The sequence below is a fragment of the Artibeus jamaicensis genome, unplaced genomic scaffold (genome assembly GCF_021234435.1).
Source record: "Artibeus jamaicensis isolate MK-2021 breed Jamaican fruit bat unplaced genomic scaffold, CSHL_Jam_final contig_685, whole genome shotgun sequence".
In the NCBI taxonomy this organism is placed as follows: Eukaryota; Metazoa; Chordata; class Mammalia; order Chiroptera; family Phyllostomidae; genus Artibeus; species Artibeus jamaicensis.
The window spans coordinates 35,503,263-35,524,345 of NW_026521924.1; the positions used below are offsets into that span (position 1 = coordinate 35,503,263).

The 21,083-nt window shown below is 62.0% G+C and overlaps 2 protein-coding genes across 2 annotated transcripts; one reads left to right on the forward strand and one right to left on the reverse strand.

Moving 5' to 3' along the window:
* Positions 1-995: 995 nt before the first annotated feature.
* Positions 996-6,037, reverse strand: PSMA7 (proteasome 20S subunit alpha 7). Its single transcript, XM_037153541.2, has 7 exons — positions 5,844-6,037; positions 3,755-3,881; positions 3,101-3,225; positions 2,457-2,579; positions 2,043-2,162; positions 1,519-1,581; positions 996-1,214 (listed from the first exon to the last, which is right to left on the reverse strand). The coding sequence occupies exons 1-7, from the start codon at positions 5,937-5,939 to the stop codon at positions 1,122-1,124; spliced, it is 747 nt and encodes a 248-aa protein (XP_037009436.1). The 5' UTR covers positions 5,940-6,037; the 3' UTR covers positions 996-1,121.
* Positions 6,038-20,866, forward strand: SS18L1 (SS18L1 subunit of BAF chromatin remodeling complex). The gene is made up of 11 exons (XM_037153542.2): positions 6,038-6,471; positions 12,458-12,534; positions 13,214-13,298; positions 13,504-13,648; positions 13,770-13,967; positions 14,596-14,760; positions 15,070-15,174; positions 15,931-16,023; positions 16,522-16,641; positions 17,452-17,579; positions 18,157-20,866. Exons 1-11 carry the CDS (start codon positions 6,403-6,405, stop codon positions 18,181-18,183), a joined length of 1,212 nt encoding a protein of 403 aa, XP_037009437.2. The 5' UTR covers positions 6,038-6,402; the 3' UTR covers positions 18,184-20,866.
* Positions 20,867-21,083: the final 217 nt, after the last annotated feature.

Genomic DNA, 21,083 nt, shown 5'->3' on the forward strand with positions numbered 1-21,083 from the left:
AAATTCCTGGCCACCTTCCACTTGCTCAGGCCACTGACATCCTTGACCAGGAGAAAAGATGGCCCTGCAGTGCACGTGTGAGACCAGGGTCTCCCTGTGTGTGGGGCACACCCCCGCCTTCCTCTGCACCACACACAAGGATTGTCCCCTGCTGCACCTGTTTAATAGGCATCCTTGTCTTCCCCTCAAAGATCTGGGCGGAAACCACGTGTTGTACGTGGAGAAGTCCATGTTGTCTCATACGCATGTGACTTAGTTGAAGCTGAGGCCTTTGCTTGAGACTCTGAATGGAGTCACATCACTGAAACGCTTTGACAGCTGCCTGTCCCGCGCTGAGCCACTGCCCTGGGGCCCGGTGGCTTTTTAGAAGGGACATGGTACCTGTGCCCTCGGGAAACGTGGAGTCAGGAGCTGCAGGCGTGGCAGAAAGCAGAGCTGTTCAGGGCAACCGGCAAGTGACCACGGAGCCGCACAGCAGCTGGTTTCCCGAGGGGTTTTCTGAGAGGCTCTGGGTGGCCCGCGGCTGCTGTGGAAGTGGAAGCGGCTGGAACAGCAGGGCTCCGCTCCCCCAGGGAGATGGCAGTGGCGCTGAGACTGGCTCCGCTAGAACCAGGGGTCTGAGGCTGCTTCAGAACAGCTGCCCTCAGCGCTTAACAGAGTGCTTTTGGGCTCCTGACCCCCATCTTATGCTAATTTGCCTGAACAAAGTCAAGAGAACCAGGTGAGCCTGTTGGGAAGCCTTGAAGGACAGCGAGCTTCTGCCTCCCTCAGAAGTGCCAGGTGCCCTACAGATAGCAGCTGTGTGTGGCACCCCGGGTGCCCTGGCGCCCCATGCTGCTGGACTCCCGAAAGCCCTTCCATGACCCCGAGGGGCGGGCGGGCAGGCAGGAGGCGCAGTCGCCGCCCAGGAGAATGCTGAGACCTACCACTCTCGGTCACAGTTCCACCTTGGGGGGGGGGGGGGCGGACACGCACGGCGTGTGAGGAAGACAAGGTTAAAAAATGCACGCGTTTATTGCAGACACTCAGCCAGTGGGGACAAATGCTGGAGACGCTGAGGTGTCGTTGACAGTCGCCCGCGATCAGAATTCAGAAGCCGCCCCGCCAGACCCCTCCGTCCATCAAGACGCTTTCTTCTGTCTCTTCTTCTCGTGCTCCTCCTTCTCCTTTTCAATTTCAGCAACGTACTTCTCGATTTCCTCAGGGTTTAAAATCTACCAAAGAGAGGGTTTCCCATGAGCCCCCGGGAGAGGGGCTCCGAGGCTCCCCACAGCTGTGCCCCAGGAGACCAGGCCAGGTGCTGAGCGGTGCAGGGCCCCAGGTGGGGGCGAGTGAGCAGCAGGAGCAGCCTGCACAGCTGCCACTGGCTTGTGGCAGCACTCGGGGGCCACCTGGGACCGGGGTTCAGGGCCCCCTCCCACCAGTTTTGGGGGGGCCCCACCCAGTGCCGATGGGAGCCGGCCCTGCCCCCACCCATTCCTGGGAGCCACCAGGAACACAGGGAGACTTGGCCTTTACCTTGAGCGGCTGGTCACGCCTCATGACGGCCAGCTCGATATTTTTGCCTCCTGACTGCACCACCTGGGGGGCGGGGGAGAGGACAGCCTCAGACAGCCTCACCCACCTCAGGACCACAGAGCTCCTGCACCCGCACCAGCCCCGACACACTCAGGACGGGCCAACACACAGAAGGCCCAGCACCACAGCCCGTGCCCCCTCCTGCCTCCTGCAGGCAGACTTTGGCATGGCAGGCCCTCTGTCCCACCCTGTCCCACCCTGTCCCACCCGCCAGCCCGCCAGCCCTCCACCCAGCCCCTCTGCCTCTGGCTCCTCCCTCCAGCACCTGCAAGGTCTCAAAGCCCTCCAGCTCCCAGCCAGCCTGCCCAGTCCCCTGGATTTCTGCTCCTGCAGCAGCTGGAGCCTGAGGCCAGCCTGCACGTGGGGGCTGGTGCAGCCGAGCGGCCCCTGCGGACTCCAGCCAGAGGGACACTGCCACCGCGAGGGTATCTTGCTGGCCTCCCCAACCTCAGAAGCAAACTTACTTCCAGAAGGGCCTTGATAACCAGCTTGATAGTCAGCCCATCGGTTTCGATGGCCTCGTCAGTGTAATTCTTCTCTAAAAACTCCCGCACGGATTTGGCACCCCGGCCGATCGCATTGGCCTAAAAGAGACGGCTGTTCTGTGGCACAGGATGTGACAACCCACAGAAAGCCCAACAAGGTGGCCGCAGGCCGCGTCCCGAGCCAGCTGGCCCTCACTGGTCACGGGTGGTATTTCCTGGTATCTCCTGGTCCACACACCCGTGGCCTTTCACAGTAAGGCTACGTCCGCCCAGCCCGCCGCACCACACCCCCACTCCCGCCGAGCGGCAGTGTCTGGGACGGGCTGCCGTGTGTGCACGCCTGTGTGTACGCGAGGCAGTGAGGGGCGGCCGCCCTCCCTGCCGGAGCCTCACCTTCCAGGCGTGGTACGTGCCTGACGGGTCGGTCTGGTACAGCCTGGGGGTGCCATCAAAGTCGAAGCCCACGATGAGGGCGGAGATGCCAAACGGCCTGCGCCCGTTGCTCTGCGTGTAGCGCTGGCGGGAGAAGGGGGAGTTGGTGTGTTGTCTCTGAACGACTGGCCCAGGGCCCGCAGAAGCCCCAGCTGCGCTCAGTGAGGGACAAGAACCCCCAGGCCCCTCTCGGGCCACGCCAGGGCCAGTGACGGGCCAGAGGAGCGACACCGTCGGCACCCATCACTTCCCGCACGGTCACGCCGACTTTCACAGCAGTGCCTGTGCTGGCCTGCCCCTGGAGCGCAGCCCAGGCCGCGCAGGAGCACCACGGCACTGGGTTGTACTGACAGCTAGCATTTCTCCGTAGGGTGGGGTGGCTCCTGGCTCCCGGCCCCTCCGCATTCCGAGCTGTGTTGAGAACTGCATTTGGGGGTGGCCCCGTGCCAGGCAACGAGCACAATGCCAGTAACATGGGCAGGTGACGCGCAGGCCTCAACTTCCCCGCAGGGATGCACGCTGACACCCACACGGCGTGTGGTGGGACACCCTCCAGGACGCAGGGGTGACTGCCGTGACCAGAGCCAGGTCTCGGTGAGGCGCACCTGCTTCAGGCTGGCGATGTAGCGTGTGATGTACTCCACGGTGACTGGGTCCTCCACCGTCAGCCGGTGGCTCTGGCACTCCACCCGGGCCCTGTTGATGACGATCCTGGCGTCGGCGGTGAGACCTGTGGTGACAGCAGACAGCGCCACTGTGCTGGTGGCGTTCACTTGGAGACAGAGGTCACACAGGCAGACAGCACGGGTTCCCTATGGCCCAGCACTGGGTCCATTGGCGGCACCAACCCCCGATGGACTAGGAGGCTGGATCAGCCCCCATGACCCTCCCTGAGAGCACTGGGAACCCCAAGACCCACGTGTGTGGGGCCTCACAGAGCCGGGCAGGGCAACCCGGGTTTGTGCCAGAGCCTCAGACGTCCCCAAACCGGACCCGGAGAGGAGAGTGCTGAGACCCCACGGCCCCCGTGTCACAGACGCAGTAGGTGTGGGAAACCCGACCTCTCTCTATAGACCATGCCAACGAACGGGGACACGCTGGTGACAGTGGAGGTGACAGCAGTGCCCACGTCCCGGGGCGGTGATTCCTGCATCCCCCACCAGGAAACTGCAGCCACCCATCCACTTAAATGCCCGAGCCCCCCGCCCTGAAGGACTGGGGGTCACCCAGTCCGCACGCCCCCACCGCCGCAAGCGCACCCGCAAAGGCCATGCAGACATTGTCGTCCAGGGCGCAGATCTTCCGTACTGTCCTCTCATCCTGCAGCTTGGCCACCGACTTCTTCTCCACCCCCAGGACGACGATGTCTTTTCCTCGGACCCCAACCTGGGGGAAAACACCCACACAGCACTCAAGGGTTTGCAGCGGCGGTGGAGCTTGGAGGGCGGGGTCCTGGCCCAGCCCACCGCCAACCACAGCCCTGATGGGCCTGTGGCCAAGCCCCCCAGGTGTCCTGACCAGCCAGCTGCCCAGTCCCCTGCCATTACTCGAGCAGCCTCAGTGACACCACTGAGAGTGCCTGTGTCCCTTCAACCTGCCGAGTCAGAGTCCCACGCGACACCTGGCAGCCCGAGACCTGGCGTTCATGCTGGGCCTTCTAAAAGCTGTGGCTCTGCAGCTGTGACCCATGCCACCCCCCATGGGGAAGGACGCCCTTATCACCTACTCCCAGGACAGCACTGTGTTTACAGCCAACACTGGACAGCGGAAGAGGAGGCATGAAAAGCATGGAATGTTGCCACCGCTAGTCAGGCGCAGACCCAGAGGGGCCAATCCCCGGGAAGAGCAGGGCTCCGAGCGTCCTGGGCTGGCTGATTCTTTGAGGTGGGGGCTGCCGTGTCCCCCCAACACACACCAGGAGCGCCCTCCATGGCCTTGGACAAGGGGATTCGCCTGCACAAACGCCCCCTGGGCACAGACCGTAGGGGTGGGAGCTCCGGTCTGCAGAGTCCAATTTCCAGGTGCTTTCTCACTTACACTCTCCCCGGTCTTCATGGTTCTCCAGGAGCTGGCGGGGTACGGGGGAGGTTGAGGAAAGCCACCCACCCGCCCTGATGGGCCTGAGGCTGCATGGGGTGAGGGTCAGCGGCCTCCTCACCAGTAATCTTTAAGCTGAGTTAGGCCACGAAATGAGTTTTGGACATTCAGTTCAAAAGATACTCGTGGAACGAAAACACCAAAATTCTCAGAGTTGTGTGTGCTTTGTCCGCCGGCTCAAACCACTGACATGCCAGGTAATAAAAAACTGACCGACAGGCAAACCGACAAGTGTCTCACGGTTCAAAGGGCAGTCAAAACAAAGGGCAGGTACCTGGTCAGATGCCACCAAGACAGTGGGTCAGTTAGCGCACTGCCCGCCTCTCCCAGGCTCCTTGTGCTCCGCGGTCAGACGTGGGGGGGAGGCGTTGTCAGGGGAACCGCACAGCTCAGAGCAAGACCTACCCCCCTTGCTCTGGAAGCCCACCTGCACCTCCAGAACAACTGCTCCTGGGAAAGTCCCTAACTGGGAGCGGGCTGGGCGCACTTCACCTAAATCACGAGTCACCTGCTTGCCTAACATTCTCGGAGCTCGCGAGTCCGCTCGCTGTGGGGACTCCCCGCGGCCACACCTCGACCAAGTGGGGCTCCCTCGTCTCCACCGGGCTCTCGCTGCCGGACCGAGGTGACCGCCAAGATGGCGTCACCACCCAGGCGCGCCTACCCGCTCCGCGCTAGTGAGAGGGGAAAAGGAAGGTGCCACTTGGAAGCTCACCAATCCCATCCAACTCGCGCTGGTCTGCACAGCACCCGTCGGTCACCAGCAAACCCTCACCTCGCCTGCCCTTGGTGACAATTTAGTGTTGGAAGGGCAGTTCCATCTGACTGGCCTGTCCCGCCGGCTCCCCGACCTGGACGCCCACAGTGTACAACGCGCCCCTTCCCACTTCCTTCATCAACATCAGCACCACGGCTCCTTTGCGCCCAACTAACGCCACGGAGCTAATTCCGAAAGATCGCTCGGATAAAAAGTATCCGAGGACAATGAGGAGACTGTCAGCACCGCCACCTAGCTGAAGCTCAGGGCCGGACGCGCAAACGGGCCCCACCCGGCCGAGGCAGACGCCGCGCTCCAGACGTCCAGGACGAAGAAGGACCTGGTTCCTCCTGAACCCCCTGCTATCTAGAGGCGCGCCAGGGCCATCATCGCTCCGGCGGTCCCCCACTCAGGGCCTCTCCGCGCCCCAGCAGCGCCCCTAGGCCCGCCCGCATCCGGCCGCCCCCGGCCCGGGCGCGAGGTTCGCCGCTCACCGCAGTCGAGCCCTTCTTCACGGCCTCCTGTGCGTATTCCACCTGGAAGAGGTGGCCGTCGGGAGAGAAGACGGTGATGGCGCGGTCGTAACTCATCCCGGCGAGCGGCGGGGTGAGACCTGGTAAAAGCGCACACTCACCACCGCACGGCCCAAGACTCGCCGCGCCTGCCCTCGGCACCGCCCACTGCGCTGCAAGCGTCAGGCGGCGTCGGGCAGCGTCTGCGGCGGCGGGCGGACGTGTGCGCGCCGAGGCGGGGCCGGGGTGAACCATCCACAGCCAGCCGCGGGGGACAACGCGGCGGCGGTGGGTCCCGCGCGGGGCGCAGAGTGGCCACCGGGGAACGACGCGCAGGGCGGGGCCTCGGGAAGAGGCGGCACGCGTGGCGGCCCGGCGGTGGGCAGGAGGGCGGCGCGGTGGCAGCGGCGGGGCGGACGAGCCCAAGGGGAACCCCCCGCGCCCCCGCCCCCCAGCGACTGCGGAGAATGAACACCTCAGGCGGCGGAGCGCAGCGGGAGAAGAAACCCCGATGATCTCGGGCTGAGCCCGGGCTGGGACCATGTCTGTGGCCTTCGCGTCCGCCCGGCCGAGAGGCAAAGGGGAGGTCACGCAGCAAACCATCCAGAAGGTGGGCGGGAGCCCGCGGGCGGGGGGCGATTCGGGGTGCGGGCGGGCGCGCGCGGGGCCGGGGCGCGGGCAGCCGGCGGGCGCGGGGCGCGAACAAAGCCGGGGCGCAGCCGACGACAGTGACCCCGCGGGGCCCCGAGAGCGCATTGCCGCCAGCCTGCGCCAAGTTCGGCGGGGGCTGCGGGCCGGGGCACCGGCGCCGGTCGCCTTCGGAATGGTATTCGAGGGGTCCGCGGCCAGGCTGGGCGCAGTGGATCTGCCGCCTTCGGGGTCGGGGTGCGCGGGGATCGTGGGCCATTGCGCAGGACGGCGAGGCTGCGCACCCTCGGGTTGGTGTCCGAGGGGTCGTGTCCGCGGGCCAAGCCTGGCGCAGTTGGGACCCGCCGCGATAGGGAACCCTGCGCCACGGACAAGGGCGCAAAGCGGCGTGACCGGGCGTTCTCGAGACGGTGCCCTTGGGGTGGTGACTGTGGGGTGGGGGTCTTGGCCCAGCCGAAAAGAGCCGGGCCCCGCCAGGTGCAGCGGAGGACCTTCCTGGCTGCCAAATCAATGGCGCAACCCGGCGGGCGGCCCCTGGCCTCAGCGCACAGCTTGAGGAGTGGACGGGGAGCTGGGGGCGACGGGGGCCCGGCCGGGCAGCGGGCCACGCTCCCTCTCCGCAAGGTGTTCGCATACCGAGGCACAAAGGGGTGCGTCCCGAGTGTGCGACGCCTTTGCGGCGTGTCCGGGGCCCTTTGGGAAGCGCACTACACCTCGGGGTCTACCTGCTGGCCCAGCCTCGCCGCCTTTACGCGCCTGTCAAATTGGTTTTCAACGTGACACCAGGGCCAGGCTCCTCGCCTAACAGACTTTCCAGACGTGTTTTACGGCCGTTCCCCGCGTCTCTGTGCTCGGCCTCACGGTTTTCCAGGGACAACGTTCACAAGGGAGTTGGGCGACGCCTTCAGCAAAACTCTGACGTTTTAAAATTTTCTGAGACTTTAAAACCCTGATACTTTAAGTTTTCTTTAGAAGAGAACTTCAGAAGAAAAAGAACGTTAGTCTTTCCAACTGGATTCTCTCCACGTCTGTAGTAGCTTTGTTGATTTCTAAGCCCGGAGTTCGTGGGGTTAACAGCAGAATCCCGTGGTTCCCACGGGCCTCTCACGTCCCTGAGAGGACTCACCCCGGTGGCCAAGGCCCCTCTTCCTTGATGATGCTGGGACCCCCTGGGCCCCGTCCACAGGATTAGCGACTACCTTTGCCGAGGCTGGTTCGACCAATGAGAAGCCTCCGTAAACTCTACACAGAAAAGAGGCCAGTTGAGAAGCAGCAGACACACAGACTTAAAAGCAGGGCATTTTTGAAATTTGTTCATTAAGCACTTATGCGGCGCTTAGTGCACTCCAGCCACTGTTGTAAGGGCTTTGCTGGTTTATATTCATTCTTAAACTCTTTCAATTCCGCGTGGTATGTACAGTCGTTCTCATTTTCCAGACAAGGAAACTGAGGCAGGGGGAAGCTAAGAGCCTGCTGGTCGGTGTGGGACGCTGACCATGACCCCCTATGTGGGGACACTTGGCTAGGCAGAAGGTCAGGTGCCTGTCCCGAGGGTCTGGCTTTTGGTGCTTCAAGGTGAGGAGCAGAGCTGCTCCTCTGAAAGACGAGTCTGCCTTCCGCACTCATCTGGTCACTGGCGCTTCTTGCCCTCCCCTTGTTACAGCTCCCCAAGTTTTCCAGGCAAAAAGCGCCAGTCCCGGAAATCAGGTTGGAAAGGGGGAGCCCTGCGGAGTGCCCCCCAGGGCAGGAAGACAGCCTGTTCTCCATGGATGGCTGGTCTTCCGTTCACATGGTCATCCGGTCTGTCCTGGCTGAGCTGGCGGTCTGTCTACTCGCCCCGGTGTTTCGACAGTGAACTTGCGTACCCAGGGCTTGTTTGCTTACTGGGAGCCTGAGAAGGGCATGGGAGGCACGTGTCCCCCACACTCCTGGGCTGTGTCCACAGCGTGTGCCCGTGCACTGAGGGAAGCCACTTGGCGGTGAGGGCGCAGGGAGTGCACAGCTTTCCCTGAGTGTTCGTTCATCTGGGTGGGACCCTGCCGGGCACACTCCTGCTCAGCCTTCCAAGCCCCACTCGCACGGCCCCTCCCGCCCGTTCCCTTGGCAGTCTCATGTCGCCCGCGCCTCCCAGAGTGTCCGTGGTCCTGGGTGTGTGTCGGTGGAGGTGCGGGGGAGGTGGCAAGGTCCGTGCCCTCGGCTGTCGTGACAGGTTACCCCCCCGCTCGGATGGCTGTGACAGAAGAAACTGTTGTTCTCGGTTCTGGAGGCTGCAAGTCCATCGTGTTGTTGTCGGGGTGGCCCCTTTCGGGGCTCTGAGGGAGCACCCCTGCCCCCCTTCCCTCTGAGCTGCCGGTGGGTCTTGGCCTCCAGACACATCACGCCCATCTGTACCCCTGGGCCTAAGTTCCCCTCTTATGAGGACACCAGTCAGGGGATTAGGGCCCACCTGACCCTGGCCCGATGTCACGTCAACGTCACCGCGTCTACAAAGACCCTGTCCCCAAGTGAGGCCCAGTCCTGGGAACCAGGGCTTGTTCGGCTTGAGCATATTTGGGGGACACAATTCAACCCAGAACAGAGACCGTGTGGGGGTGGGGCGGGGAGGAAGGGTCTGGAAGACCCAGGGAGTTAGTCGTGTGTGGTCCTGCCCGTGGTCTGCAAGAGGCAGGCATGAGTAGCAAAATGGAGGGCTGGTGGGGGGGTGCCGGCCGATCCAGGGAGCCTGGGCCGGGGGTGAGGTGGTTCAGCTGGCGGTGACCAAGCATGGTTGTCGTGCAGGGTGAGATGCAGGCAGGACTGTGCCTCGGTGACAGCCACAGGGGCCCTGGGGGGAGATGGCAGTGTCCCAGCAAAATCCTGTGGCCCTCCGACCTAGCCAGCTGGCCTGCAGCTCCCCATGGTTCGGGGCCAGGGAGTCCCCGCCGTCCACTGCTGTGCTCCCAGCACCGTTGGGGAGGACTTGGGACCGTCCCTGTGCTCCACGAAGCCCCGCCTGGGATCCTCGGAGGGGGCGCCCAGGGCTGGCACATAAGTGCCTCCTTGCTGCTTAGCACAGGCAATTGCTTAATAAGTGTAAATTTCATGGTTACTGTTTGTTTTGGGTTCTTGGTTGGTTTTCTGTGGGGGGGGGAGGGTGTCTCATCCTTCTGTCCCCAGCACCTCGTGCAGGGGGAGACAAGCTCCACAGGGGACAGGGCGGAGCTGACCGGCAGGTGGGCATCGGGGTGTGCGCCACCTGGGTCTGGAATAGGACAGTGACAGCAAGGAGGGCGGGCGCCGTGCCAGGGTCTGGGAGCGGGGGTGACAGGAGCCCAGCCAGCCCTGCCCACTGTCCATGGTGGGGGTGGGGGGCACAGGGGCAGAGGAGGGCTGTCTGGGCTGGGGGTCGGGGGCGCCCTGGGCTCTCAGACCTGGAACTCGTTGTTCAAGAACGTGGAATGATTTGGTAAGGAAGGTACATCGGCCATTTTCAAAAACTTCAGCTGTTTCCCATTTGAAAATGGCTCTGGGACCGGGAGCCTCCCTCAACTTGGCTAACGGATCCTTTCCAACAATTGTTACCAAAAGCGCTTTCTCTCTGGGGGCAAGAGGGGGCGCTGTCTCCTCACCCCAGCCCTCGGGGCAGCCCTGGGGAGGGTGAGGCTGGTGGTGGCCCGGAAACCTGGTGGTTTCCCTCCGGTCACTTCTCTCCTTTCACCCAAAGCACACGCCGCTGAGGGCGCAAAGGGTCGGCAGCAGGTCCCTCCCGGGTACTTCCCGGCAGCACCCTCTCGCCCCTCTCATTGCTGAGCCCAGTGGCTGCTGCTTCTTCAGTGTTTCTCGCTCTGGGCACAGTATGTTGTCCTCACCGGCCCCGCTGCTGCTGCTGGGGCAATGAAACAGCACGAGGCTCCTTCTCGTAGATCTGGAAGCTGGAAGTCCGAGGTCTCGGAGCCGCAGGTTCAGCTCTGGGGCCCCTCCCACCTGCCCCACCTGCCCCACCTGCCCCACCTGCGCTCTCTGGCCTTCTGTGTCCTTGTGTCTTTCCTCCCAGACTCTCCTTCTCCCTGGAGGTGCCTTCCCCGCTCCCCACCCACCGGTCCCCATTCCCTGCCGGGTGAGCAGTGGGGAAGGTCCAGGGGTGTCAGAAGCCTCCGGCCTGGTGGGTTCCCCAGCGTGGCTCAGGGTCACACCCAGCACCCTGGAGCCTGCCAGTCCAGCTGTCCCTTATCCGTTTGCTTCTAGAGCCCTGCTGCTGGCTCAGCGGACTCAGCCCCGGTCCCTTCGTCCCTGGGGGCGCTTGCCCTTTTCATCCCTTCCTGGGGGGGGTCTGTAAAGGTTCACTCCACATGGCTCCTTGACCCCCACACCCTGGCCATTTTTCCTGAGGGTTTTCAACTTAGCTGGGCCAGTCCACCGTGCCCTCCCTCCTTCTTTCCTTTCTCCTTTTTCTTTTTCTTTCTTTTTTTCTTCTCTTTTTTTGGGGGGTCATGTTTTGTAACATTTTCTCAGGCTGACCGATTTTGTAACATTTTCTCATGCTGATAAATTTTGTAACATTTTCTCACGTTGATAAAAACCTCGGAACGTCTACAAAGCTGGTTCACATCATAATCTGGTGCCACCGAGCGGCCCCGGGTGCAGCTCCTTGAGCCCCGCCCCCCTCCCCCCCCCCCCCCCCGCCTGAACATCCTATGCAGTGTGGTAGCCGCACTCTGCCCTCGGAGGGAATCTGCCAGATTACGTACGAGTCGGGGGCTGAAGCCGTGAGGCCTTCAGGGGCGGCTTTCTGAGGACGGGGGCTCTTGTCCCAGCAGCTTCCCTCTGTTGACCAGTCTGGAGAAAAGAGTCACAGCGTGTGAGTGTCCCCAGCACCCTTCACCTGTCGCCAGGTGAGCCTGGCAGGCCGCTCCGGGCTCACAGCGCCCCCTGGTGGCACTGCTTCTCCTAGGCCCGGGGATTGCTGGACCTGGAACCCGGGGGAAAGCGTGGGGAGGAGGAAGTGGCAATGGGAATACAGATCAGCAAGAGGATCCCCGCAGACCTGGAGGCCAGGGCGCAGGGGCAGCCGGCCTCGGCCCTGCCGTGTGGTGGGGCCAAGCCCTCCGTGTGCCCCCCACCCCCACCCATCTCTCCTTGGTGGGCAGGTGTGGGCCCAAGTTTTCGTAGGAGCAGCGCCCCCATCAGAGCCCAGTTAGGCGGCCGTGTTGCACAGGGAGGGCGTGGCCCTGGGGCAGCGTGCCAGGGTGCCAGCGTGGTGGCAGGTAGATGGCCTCTCTGCCCCCTGCCCGCAGGCTGCATGGCTGGGCACATGGAGACGGACAGCACAGGATTTTCCTTCGGGGACAGTTTCCGGGCTGAGGCCTTTGGACCGAGCCCCCAGTGGCGTTTGCTGGGGGCTCAGTCCCGCTGCTCCCAGCGGGGAGGCAGCTGCAGGGACAGGCTGTGCACATGCCTTCCCATCGCCTCGTGCATCCAGGTTCCCCTGGCCCACCACCCCCACCCCCAGCTGGACGCCTGTGTGCAGCCCCCTCCCCTCCCGAAGAGCTGGCTCTTGTGCGTCTTTGCGGTGCTCTGCAGGGATGCGAGCGACACCCCCAGGTGTGGCATTCACGGGCCTCACACCCTCCAGACGGGGTCTCAGCATCCTGCCTCCTTGCTGTGGGCTCCTCGCCCACCCTCGCTGGGCAGATGCACCGTGTTGAGGGCCCTAGATAAGGGGTCCTGGGGAGGTGGGGTCCCATCCGCAGGTGAGGGAACCTGGGCCCTGCCCCTGGGGGGTGAGGCGTGGAGAGGGCTCGGTCCTGTGGGCCGAGGTTCCACGTAGAGTGACAGCATGGACACAGAATGCCCGCACACTGAGGACAGGTGTTGGCTCGCCTCCTGAGCAACTGAGCACACGCCTCCTCGCCCCCAGCAGGGCCCCGTGGGGGCTCCTCCGCCCGAGCTCACGTCCACTTCCCCCACAGATGCTGGACGAGAACCACCACCTGATCCAGTGCATCCTGGACCACCAGAGCAAGGGCAAGACCGCCGAGTGCGCCCAGTGAGTGCCCCCTCCCCCCACCCAGCTGTTGCCGGGCGGACCCTGATTTTTCCCAGCGCTGGGGGCATCAGGCTGCGGTCACCTAAGCCTGCCTCCCTTGGGGGGTGGCTGGGGGTGCCCAGGCCGCTCTCCAGGGGAAATGGGGGTGTAGGGGGAGACAGGGCGGCAGGAGAGACCCAGGCTGGACACTGTGGGCAGCTCTGTGGGTGGTGGCTGGACACACTGGGGGCAGCAACTCCGTCCAGGTGGGCTCTCCGGGGCCAGACACAGAAGGTACAGAACTGGGCATCAGAGCTGCCCTCTGGGCGGCCCGGGTGAGCGGCTGTCACACCCACCTGAGGTGTCCTCGGCAGACGGAGCTGCTTCGTCTCCCCCAGTACCTTGTCAGGGTGGGGGGCCGAGTTAGCTGGGGTCACCTGGAGAGGGCTTATCTGCCCCCTCTCTGAAGAAACCAGGTGGCACCTCCCCTCCGGCCACCGTCTGGGAGTCTTCTCAGTGTTTTGTCATTGGGCCCATCCTGGACTGCAGAGTGCTCTGCCGCCTGTCCTGTCCCCTGGGGTCCTCTGGGGCCGGCGTCCTGGCACTGGCTGCAGGGCGAGGCTGTCCTGGGCGAATTTTGCTTTCACCCAGGGGACCAACCGGCAGGCTCCCCAGCCCACATTGCACCCCTGTCCCGCAGGTACCAGCAGATCCTGCACCGGAACCTCGTCTACCTGGCCACCATCGCAGACTCCAACCAGAACATGCAGTCCCTGCTTCCCGCCGTAAGTGGGTGGGCTGGGGCGGCTGCTGGCCAGGGAGCCGAGGTTGGAGGTCCAACCTGGCACGGCCAAGGTCCCCAACAGGGCGTGACACAGGGCAGGTCCTCCCGTCACGAAGGAGGTTGGTTGGAGACATCCCCAGAGTGGCTGCTGGTTGGCGGTGGTTCCCTGAGCTAACCACTCTCCCCCCCACTCCTGTTGCCTACAGCCGCCCACCCAGAACATGAACCTGGGCCCCGGTGCGCTGTCCCAGGGCGGCTCCAGCCAGGGCCTGCACGCCCAGGGCAGCCTCAGCGACGCCATTGGCACTGGCCTGCCCCCGGCCTCTCTCATGCAGGGCCAGATCGGCAATGGTGAGCCCCCGGGGTGTAGTTTGGGCTTGAGGTTGGGGCCGGCCACCACGTCGCCGGCCTGGACCTCTGCGCGGCCCCGCAGGGCTGGGCCTCATGCCTCCTGGCTGCCCCGCCCTGGCAGGTCCGAACCACGTGTCCTTGCAGCAGACGGCACAGAGCACGCTGCCCACGACCTCCATGAGCATGTCGGGCAGCGGCCACGGGTCAGGGCCCGGCTACAGCCACTCGGGACCTGGCTCCCAGAGCGTGTCCCTGCAGGGCCAGGGCGCCATCGGCAGCTACGTGTCCCGGGCCAACATCAACATCCAGTCCAACCCAGGTGACGCCCCGCCTGGGGCTTGGCGGGGAGAGGTCAGGCGGGGCCCGGCTTCCGGGGGCTGAGGCCGCTCCCCACTGCGGCTCAGGGAAGGCTGTGAGGAGAGCACCCTGTGCCTGCTGAGAGGACAGGCTCGGGGTCACTCGGGTGGGGTGACCGGGGGCGGAGCAGAGGAGTGGGGGGGTGAAGGGCAGCCAAGCGGCCTGGGCTGAGCACTTGGGGACGCCAGGTCCAAAGTGTGACAGCCAGTGAGTGACAGACGGCGGGCCCCAGAGTCTCGGCACAGAAAGGGCGGGAGGCAACCTCCCGATTCTTAGCACGAGTGACTCGCTGGAACGGATCACGTGCTGAGTAGAATAAAGGATGTCACTGTGACGGGCGACCCCGTCTCGCTTGCTCTCTGGCCAGGCTCCCGCCCACGGTGCTGGGTGTCGCTGCGCTGGAGGGTTCTGAGCGGGGCCGGGGGTGGACAGGCCGGGTGGTAGGTGTGTCGCAGTGGCGTTGTCTGAGGCACGGGGGTTCATTGGCGGAGTGTGTCGGGGAAGAAGGGGGACTGTCTCGGGCCCGGGTGGGGTCTCGGGGCGGCACCCCGGGAGCCTCTCGAGGTGACTCGGTCTGTCGTGTTGCCCAGTGTCCATGATGCACCAGCAGGCCGCCTCGTCCCACTACCCCTCGGCGCAGGGCGGCAGCCAGCACTACCAGGGCCAGCCATCCATCGCCATGATGGGCCAGAGCGGGCAGGGGAGCGGCATGATGGGCCAGCGGCCCCTGGCGCCCTACCGGCCCTCCCAGCAAGGTACTGCCGGGCGTGGGGGTGACACTGTCCGTGTCCGTCGTCATCCGCGAGGAGGACGCTGAGTGTTGGGGCTTCGGGGGGGCAGTACTTCCCCAGGGGGCTGGTGAGGCTGGAGCCTGCTGTGGGGGTTGCAGGCAGGTGCATGGCGGCGGAGGGGGTGGGCTGCTGTGTCTAAGTGGACAGTCCAGGGTGTTGAGGGCTCGGTGTGGGGACAGTGCCCTGGTGTCCCCAGGGTGGCTCAGTGGGCCCATCAAGGAGGTGTTGGGGGGGGAGGCCCCGAGTTCATGCCACCTGCCCGCCCGCCCGCAGGCTCCTCGCAGCAGTACCTGGGCCAGGAGGAGTACTACGGGGGTGAGCAGTACGGCCACGGCCAGGCCGCCTCGGAGCCGCTCGGCCAGCAGTACTACACCGACGGTGAGGCTTCGGGCCGCCGGCCCACCCTCGCCGCTGTGTCCGGAGTCCCCGGCCTGAGTGTGGCTGGGCTGGAGCCCAGTCTCCGCCCAGGGACACTGCCGGCACTGGCTGCAGCCACGCACCTCCCGGGCTGCTCCTCCCTCTCCCCGGGAGGCAGCCAAGTCCCAGGCTGAGGCCGGGCCGCCCTCTGAACAGGGGGCTCTGGACACTTGAAGGAAGGGACACAGTGGCCTGGCGAAATGCCTTCAGGACAGAGGCAGACCTGGTCTGGTTGCTTGGGGCTCGTCACACATGGCCCCCAGCTGCTTGGCGTAACTTTGACCAAGATGCCCCTCTTCATCATCACCTTGCAGTCATCTTTAATTGTCCCAGGGTTTTTGGAGGTGGCTTTTACAGTGGTCAGAGGGGGTGGCTGGGAGGGGACCGGCTCCCAGACAGGGACCTAGTGTGATTGGGGTGGGGCTGAGACTAGCTCAGGGCCTCTAAGGGGCCACCCCCGGAGCAGACGGCACGTGTAGTAACTACACGTGGGAATTGTGCAGTAACGCTGACAGCCAGCGGCCACCAGCACTGGTCACGTCATCAGGCACTGAGCATCTCACTTAAGTGGACCGACCATGGGCGTGGTCTGTGGGGACCAATGCATGTCCAGCGCTGGCCACTGCCTGACCCCACGGAGCTGCCGTCTGGCTCACGGCTGTCCCCCGCCAGGTCAGGCGGTCAGGCCCCTGACTGCCGGCCACCGCCTGCTTACAGGACACGGAGACTACGCCTATCAGCAGTCGTCCTACTCAGAGCAGAGCTACGACCGGTCGTTCGAGGAGTCCACGCAGCACTACTACGAGGGCGGTAAGGAGCGCCGCAGCAGGCTGGGCGGCGGGCAGGAGCTCGGGTGCCGCCTGGCAGGCTCAGAGTGGGGCAGAGCTCCGTGAGGCCGCGCTGACCTCCAAGAGTGGGAGCTTAGATGGAGCCCTCGCCCTGCGGGGCGCCAGTTCTTTTTTTAACATTTCTGGATCCTTCGAAGTTAAAGCTGAAATTTCTGACTGCGTTGTCGTCCCTGAAATCAAAGAGCTCAGACCTTGTCCCCCCAGTCCCGTGGCTGCCAAGCTGGCATCCTGGGTTCTTCTCGGGGCTTCACCCGTGGGGGCCAGCGCACCTGCCTGTGGGTGGGCATTGGGAACAGTGGAGACAGCTCCTCCTGGAAACAGCCCCCGTGGGACCCCCGAAGTGCGCCCTGGCTCAGAGAGTGGTGGCTTTATAGAAAACTTCAGCCAGCGAGGCGATCACTCATCTGCTGCTCGGGCCTGGTTTGCGATATGGTCGCTGACAAACAGCATCTCCCCCCAGGGAACTCGCAATACAGCCAGCAGCAGGCGGGGTACCAGCAAGGGGCGGCCCAGCAGCAGGCCGGCTACCAGCAGCAGTACCCGAACCAGCAGAGCTACCCCAGCCAGCAGCCAGGCTACGGTAAGAGGGGCGCTGCCCACGTGGCCAGCACACAGCACTGTCCTTGGGCACATGCCTAGGACACGTTTGCTTGGGGACAGTGTCACATTTGCAGAACAGCTGCAAAGACAAGTAGTGTCTTGTCACTGGCCTCATCCAACCGGCATGACCCCCAAAGAGTAGGCGATGAGTTCCTGAAAAGTGAGTTCAGGGAGTGCCCCTAAAATCCCTCTATCCACAACTGCAGCACCTTAGTTTAGCTTAAACTTGACCCCACACCGCTCACCCAACCAGAGCCAGCTGTCCCCTCTGCGCACAGCATGCTGGGGCCTCCGGTCCGGCTGTGCCTCTGAGGGAGCCTGCCGAGTCGCTGCGTCTCCACCTTCCCTGCCCCTGACCCCTCCTGGGGATGCTCTGGGAAATCGGGTGTCCTGGCAGCCCCGCCCATGAGCGTTCCTGTGAGGCCCACAGGTGCCGCCGACGCGGCGGGCAGGAAAGACAGGTCAGGGCTCTGGCTCAGCCTTTTACAGCCGTGACTGAAGGACTCGTGTCTTCTGGAAACTTACTCGGCCTTCCTGGGTCCTCCCCATAGCCTCAGCTCAGTCCCCCCCGGCAGGATCCCTGTCTGTCTTTCCCACCTGTATTCCCTGGTCTCTGTACCTCACGTAGGCAGTGACCGCCATGACAGAAGCACTCAGGACACCCAGCGGGGGTGTGGGGCAGCGTCTGGTCCTGGTGGGTGTGAGTGCTCTCTCCAGGCCGACTGTGCCACGGAGGCGCGGGTCGCCGGTCTGCAGCCGGCCAGGTGGCCTCATGGCTCCCTGTCCGCAGGCCCGGCCCAGGGAGCCCCTTCACAGTACTCCAGCTACCAACAAGGCCAAGGCCAGCAGTACGGGAGCTACAGGGCGTCGCAGACCGGCCCGTCCGCGCAGCAGCAGCGGCCGTACGGCTACGAGCAGGCAAGCCTTCCGCACGTTCCCCCACACGCAGGTCCGCGTGTCTGAAACCGGGCTCCTGCAGGCTCACGCAGAGCAAGGAGATGAGTTGGCGGGCTTCCTCGGAGGTCACTTGCAGTGTCTTTCTCTGGTCCTGTGAGGTTTTTAATAATTTCCTCTGCGTGTAGCCCACTCTGGTCAGACAGCTGGCTTGTTGCATCCTCCGCCCACACAGACCCCAGCATTTTCTCTGGCCGTGTGCCCTCTGCTGCATGCCGGGGACACACGGTGACAAGACACAGGTAGCGCACTTCTAGAGACTGGGTCTTGTCAGACAGAGCCAGGCATGGCTTGGGCGCCAGGATGGAGCCAGGCAGCTAGTTCCAGGAAGAGGACCTAGGGGTCCAGGGGAGAGAGCAGCAGGGGTCGGGGCTGGCCAACACCGGCTCGGGGCCCTCTCTGCGGAGGAAGCCGGCTGCCGCCCTGTTTGCAGACGGGGGCAGGAAGCCTGTCGGGCCTCCTTCCTCTCGTGGGGGGCAGGGCGGGGGTGCTCCCTGAACTCCTGACTGAGGCGGGTAACCCCTGTCCTGGTCTCTTTCAGGGCCAGTATGGAAACTACCAGCAGTGAAGGACAAGGGTCCTTGGTGGAGCCTCGCGCTGGTGTGTCCACCTGGCACGGCCGGGCCTGTGGCAGCTCTGATGACCTGTGGCCTGTCAGTTGCCCCTTCGCCCCACACGTGTCGCATGTGAAGCGTGCACATTTCATGCTGGGTATGACGCCGAGCGTGTGCTGAGGCGTGAGACCGCGCTCCGGTGGTGTGACGTGCCTGGTGCTGTGTATAGTGTCATATGTCCATACGGTAACGGGGAAGTTGTCCCTTTTTGTCCCCCCTCAATGTTTCTAGCTAGCTTTAGGGGTCCTCTCGTCATCAGAGCGTTCTGCGCCCAGCGATGGGACAGACGCCTACAAGATGCCATTGTCAGTGTTTCCACATAGACAGACCTTGGGTCCAGACCTCCTCACACTGCTGTGATACGGGTCAAAAACACATCCCTTGACCTGTTGACGCAGCCCTGGGCGCCGCGCCTCCCGGCCGTGGTGGGACGGGGCTCCCGCCGGGGTGGGTCTGCTTCTGTTCATTAAAGCCTACATCTGCTCCACCCGGGCGGCTGCACCCCTGGGCTGCCCTGTGGTTTCCAGCGCTCGCCCCGTATCTCCAGCCCATTCCATTTACCCGGAAGGTTACCTGTGCGCGCTGCCAAGGTAATGAGGGATCAAAGACTCTGTTGCCCACGCAGGCCGCGATCGTGCCTGACCCAGGGGCTGGGGGGGACAGCCGCAGCAAGGGGAGCTCTCAGGAGTTGCCCAGGCTCCGGCCCTTGTTGATCTGATGGTCATTTGGGGGGTTTGAATATGTGATATTCCCCGTTCTAAACTTGTAGCTCAAAATAGCGACGCCAGATTTTCCACACAGTGGAGTTGTTCGTTTTTTCTTCCGGGACCTGCTTGCTTAGATCTCCAAGCAGGCAGGGGTATTTTGTTCATTTGTTTTGTTTTTTGAGGGATATCTGAAATTCACATCTCTTATTTTTTTAAAAAAAGATTTTATTTATTTATTTTTTAGAGAGAGGAAGGGAAGGAGAAAGAGAGAAGCATCAATGTGTGGTTGTCTCTCATGAGCCTCCTGCTGGGGACCTGGCCCGCAACCCAGGCATGTGCTTTGACCGGGAATCAAACCGGCGACCCTTTGGTTTGTAGGCTGGCACTCAGTCCACTGAGCCACAACAGCCAGGGCCACATCTCTTTTTTAAAAAGAGCCCCACTGAGTTTACTGTGCTTCCTAGTGAAAAGGAAAGGTTTTATAGAGAGAAATTTGAATAAGTTTTACATTCCCAGGATGTTAAATCTCATTTAAATTCTGTGCAAACATTGAAGACAGCTCACTAGGGAAAAAAAAGTCTGGTCAGGAAAAATCCTACATTTCCCTTAGTAATACTGACATTTTATCAATTTTTACTTGGATAATAATGCCCACTTGTCCTGTAATCCTTTACAAACATCCTTGGATAGTGCTGACATATTTCCAGGAACGACCAAGAAAATACAAAAAATAGCTAGTTCTTTATACTTCACATCTCCTGGGATAGAAGCATTTATTTTATAGGCATATGGGTGTGAAGACCCTAAACACTGGTAAGGGCTTAAAAGTTCGCTCTCTCGATTAAATCACCGAGTGGGAGTCCCCAACTGCTGAGTGACAGGCACTGGCAGTGTTGTGCCCCTTGATCTTGTTCCGTTTTTTTCCTGACGGGTTTCGTAGAACTAATTTGCAAACTCAATCAAGGACTAAAATTTCCCACTGAAAATGTTCAACGTCTTAGAAAACTATGAAATTAGTCTATTTTTATTCCTTGCCATCCTGGGCGTATGCCTTTTATGTGTGTGTGTTTTGTTTGTTTGTTTAAGTGCTGTATGAATACTTTTTTGAAAAGAAAGGGCACTGGAAAGTTATCCCGAAACTTCAATCTGAAATGTCTTACATTAAGAATTTCTTGAATGTTGTGTATATATTTTAAAAAGCACTTTGTGAGATAGTTGTACATTTATTTCATTAATTTATACATGATTTTGGTGTTAATATATTTAAGGATTAATAACAATATTTATTTAATGTGTTGTCCGTTTTTTAAGTAATATTGTGGAGGAAGTGATGGCCACAGCTGTTACCATTAGCTGTATTACTAATTTTCTCCTGCCTCACCCGAACGTTTGCAAAAGCTGAGGCTGAGATGAACTGTCCTGCAGGGTGGGGGTGGTGCTTCGTTGTCATGACTACTTCCGAAGAAGGCCTGTGGGGATGCAAAGGAGGACTGAGGAATTAGCACTGTCCTCGACACCCAGCAGATCACAAATTAGAAAAGTGACCAGTTTTCAGATGTGCTGGCAGCTTCCTGTCGGTATGCAGAAGCTCAGCGCCCACAAGCTGGCCCCTGACCACCAGCGAAGCCTGACACCTCCAAGAGCTGGAGCCTGCGCCGGCCTCAGGTTGTGCCGGTTTTCATTGACCCAGCTGTCAGTGTTGGGCGCCCGCTCGGAATTGTGCAGCGTGGAAGACCCTTTCTGCTTCCGTTTTCAATTGTTCACCCATTACTTCATTTCTATTTATTGAACAGGTCGGGATTTGTCTTATTTGTGAGCACAGCACATTTTTTTTTGAAGTTCATCTTTCATTTTTCCCCCGCAGCCAGAATTTGGCGTATAAATTGTTTATGCTTTTGGTGTAATTAATAAACTGGTTCTTCAAAAGTCATCCTAAAAAGTGAGTGTTCTCGACGTCAAAAGGGTCGATGCGCTGTGATTTGCACCTGGACCCAGGTGACTGTCTCCACGGAGGGTCGCCTCCCAGGTGAACCTGTTTCCTGGGCAGTGTCCAGCGGGCCACCGGCGGCCTGAGGGCAGGCTGTCCAGTGCAAAAAACAGCCCGCGGTGGCAGGGAGCTGACCCCGGGCGCTGAGTCCACAGCGTTA

Excerpts from the sequence above, each read along its gene's own strand:
- PSMA7 (XM_037153541.2), bottom strand. The coding sequence starts at position 5,939 with ATGAGTTACGACCGCGCCATCACCGTCTTCTCTCCCGACGGCCACCTC. Across the intron at positions 3,882-5,843 it reads TGAAGAAGGGCTCGACTGCG|GTTGGGGTCCGAGGAAAAGA; the intron begins GTGAGCGGCGAA and ends GTTTTCCCCCAG. Across the intron at positions 1,582-2,042 it reads TTATCAAGGCCCTTCTGGAA|GTGGTGCAGTCAGGAGGCAA; the intron begins GTAAGTTTGCTT and ends CCCGCCCCCCAG.
- SS18L1 (XM_037153542.2), top strand. The coding sequence starts at position 6,403 with ATGTCTGTGGCCTTCGCGTCCGCCCGGCCGAGAGGCAAAGGGGAGGTC. Across the intron at positions 12,535-13,213 it reads AAGACCGCCGAGTGCGCCCA|GTACCAGCAGATCCTGCACC; the intron begins GTGAGTGCCCCC and ends CCTGTCCCGCAG. Across the intron at positions 14,761-15,069 it reads CTACCGGCCCTCCCAGCAAG|GCTCCTCGCAGCAGTACCTG; the intron begins GTACTGCCGGGC and ends GCCCGCCCGCAG.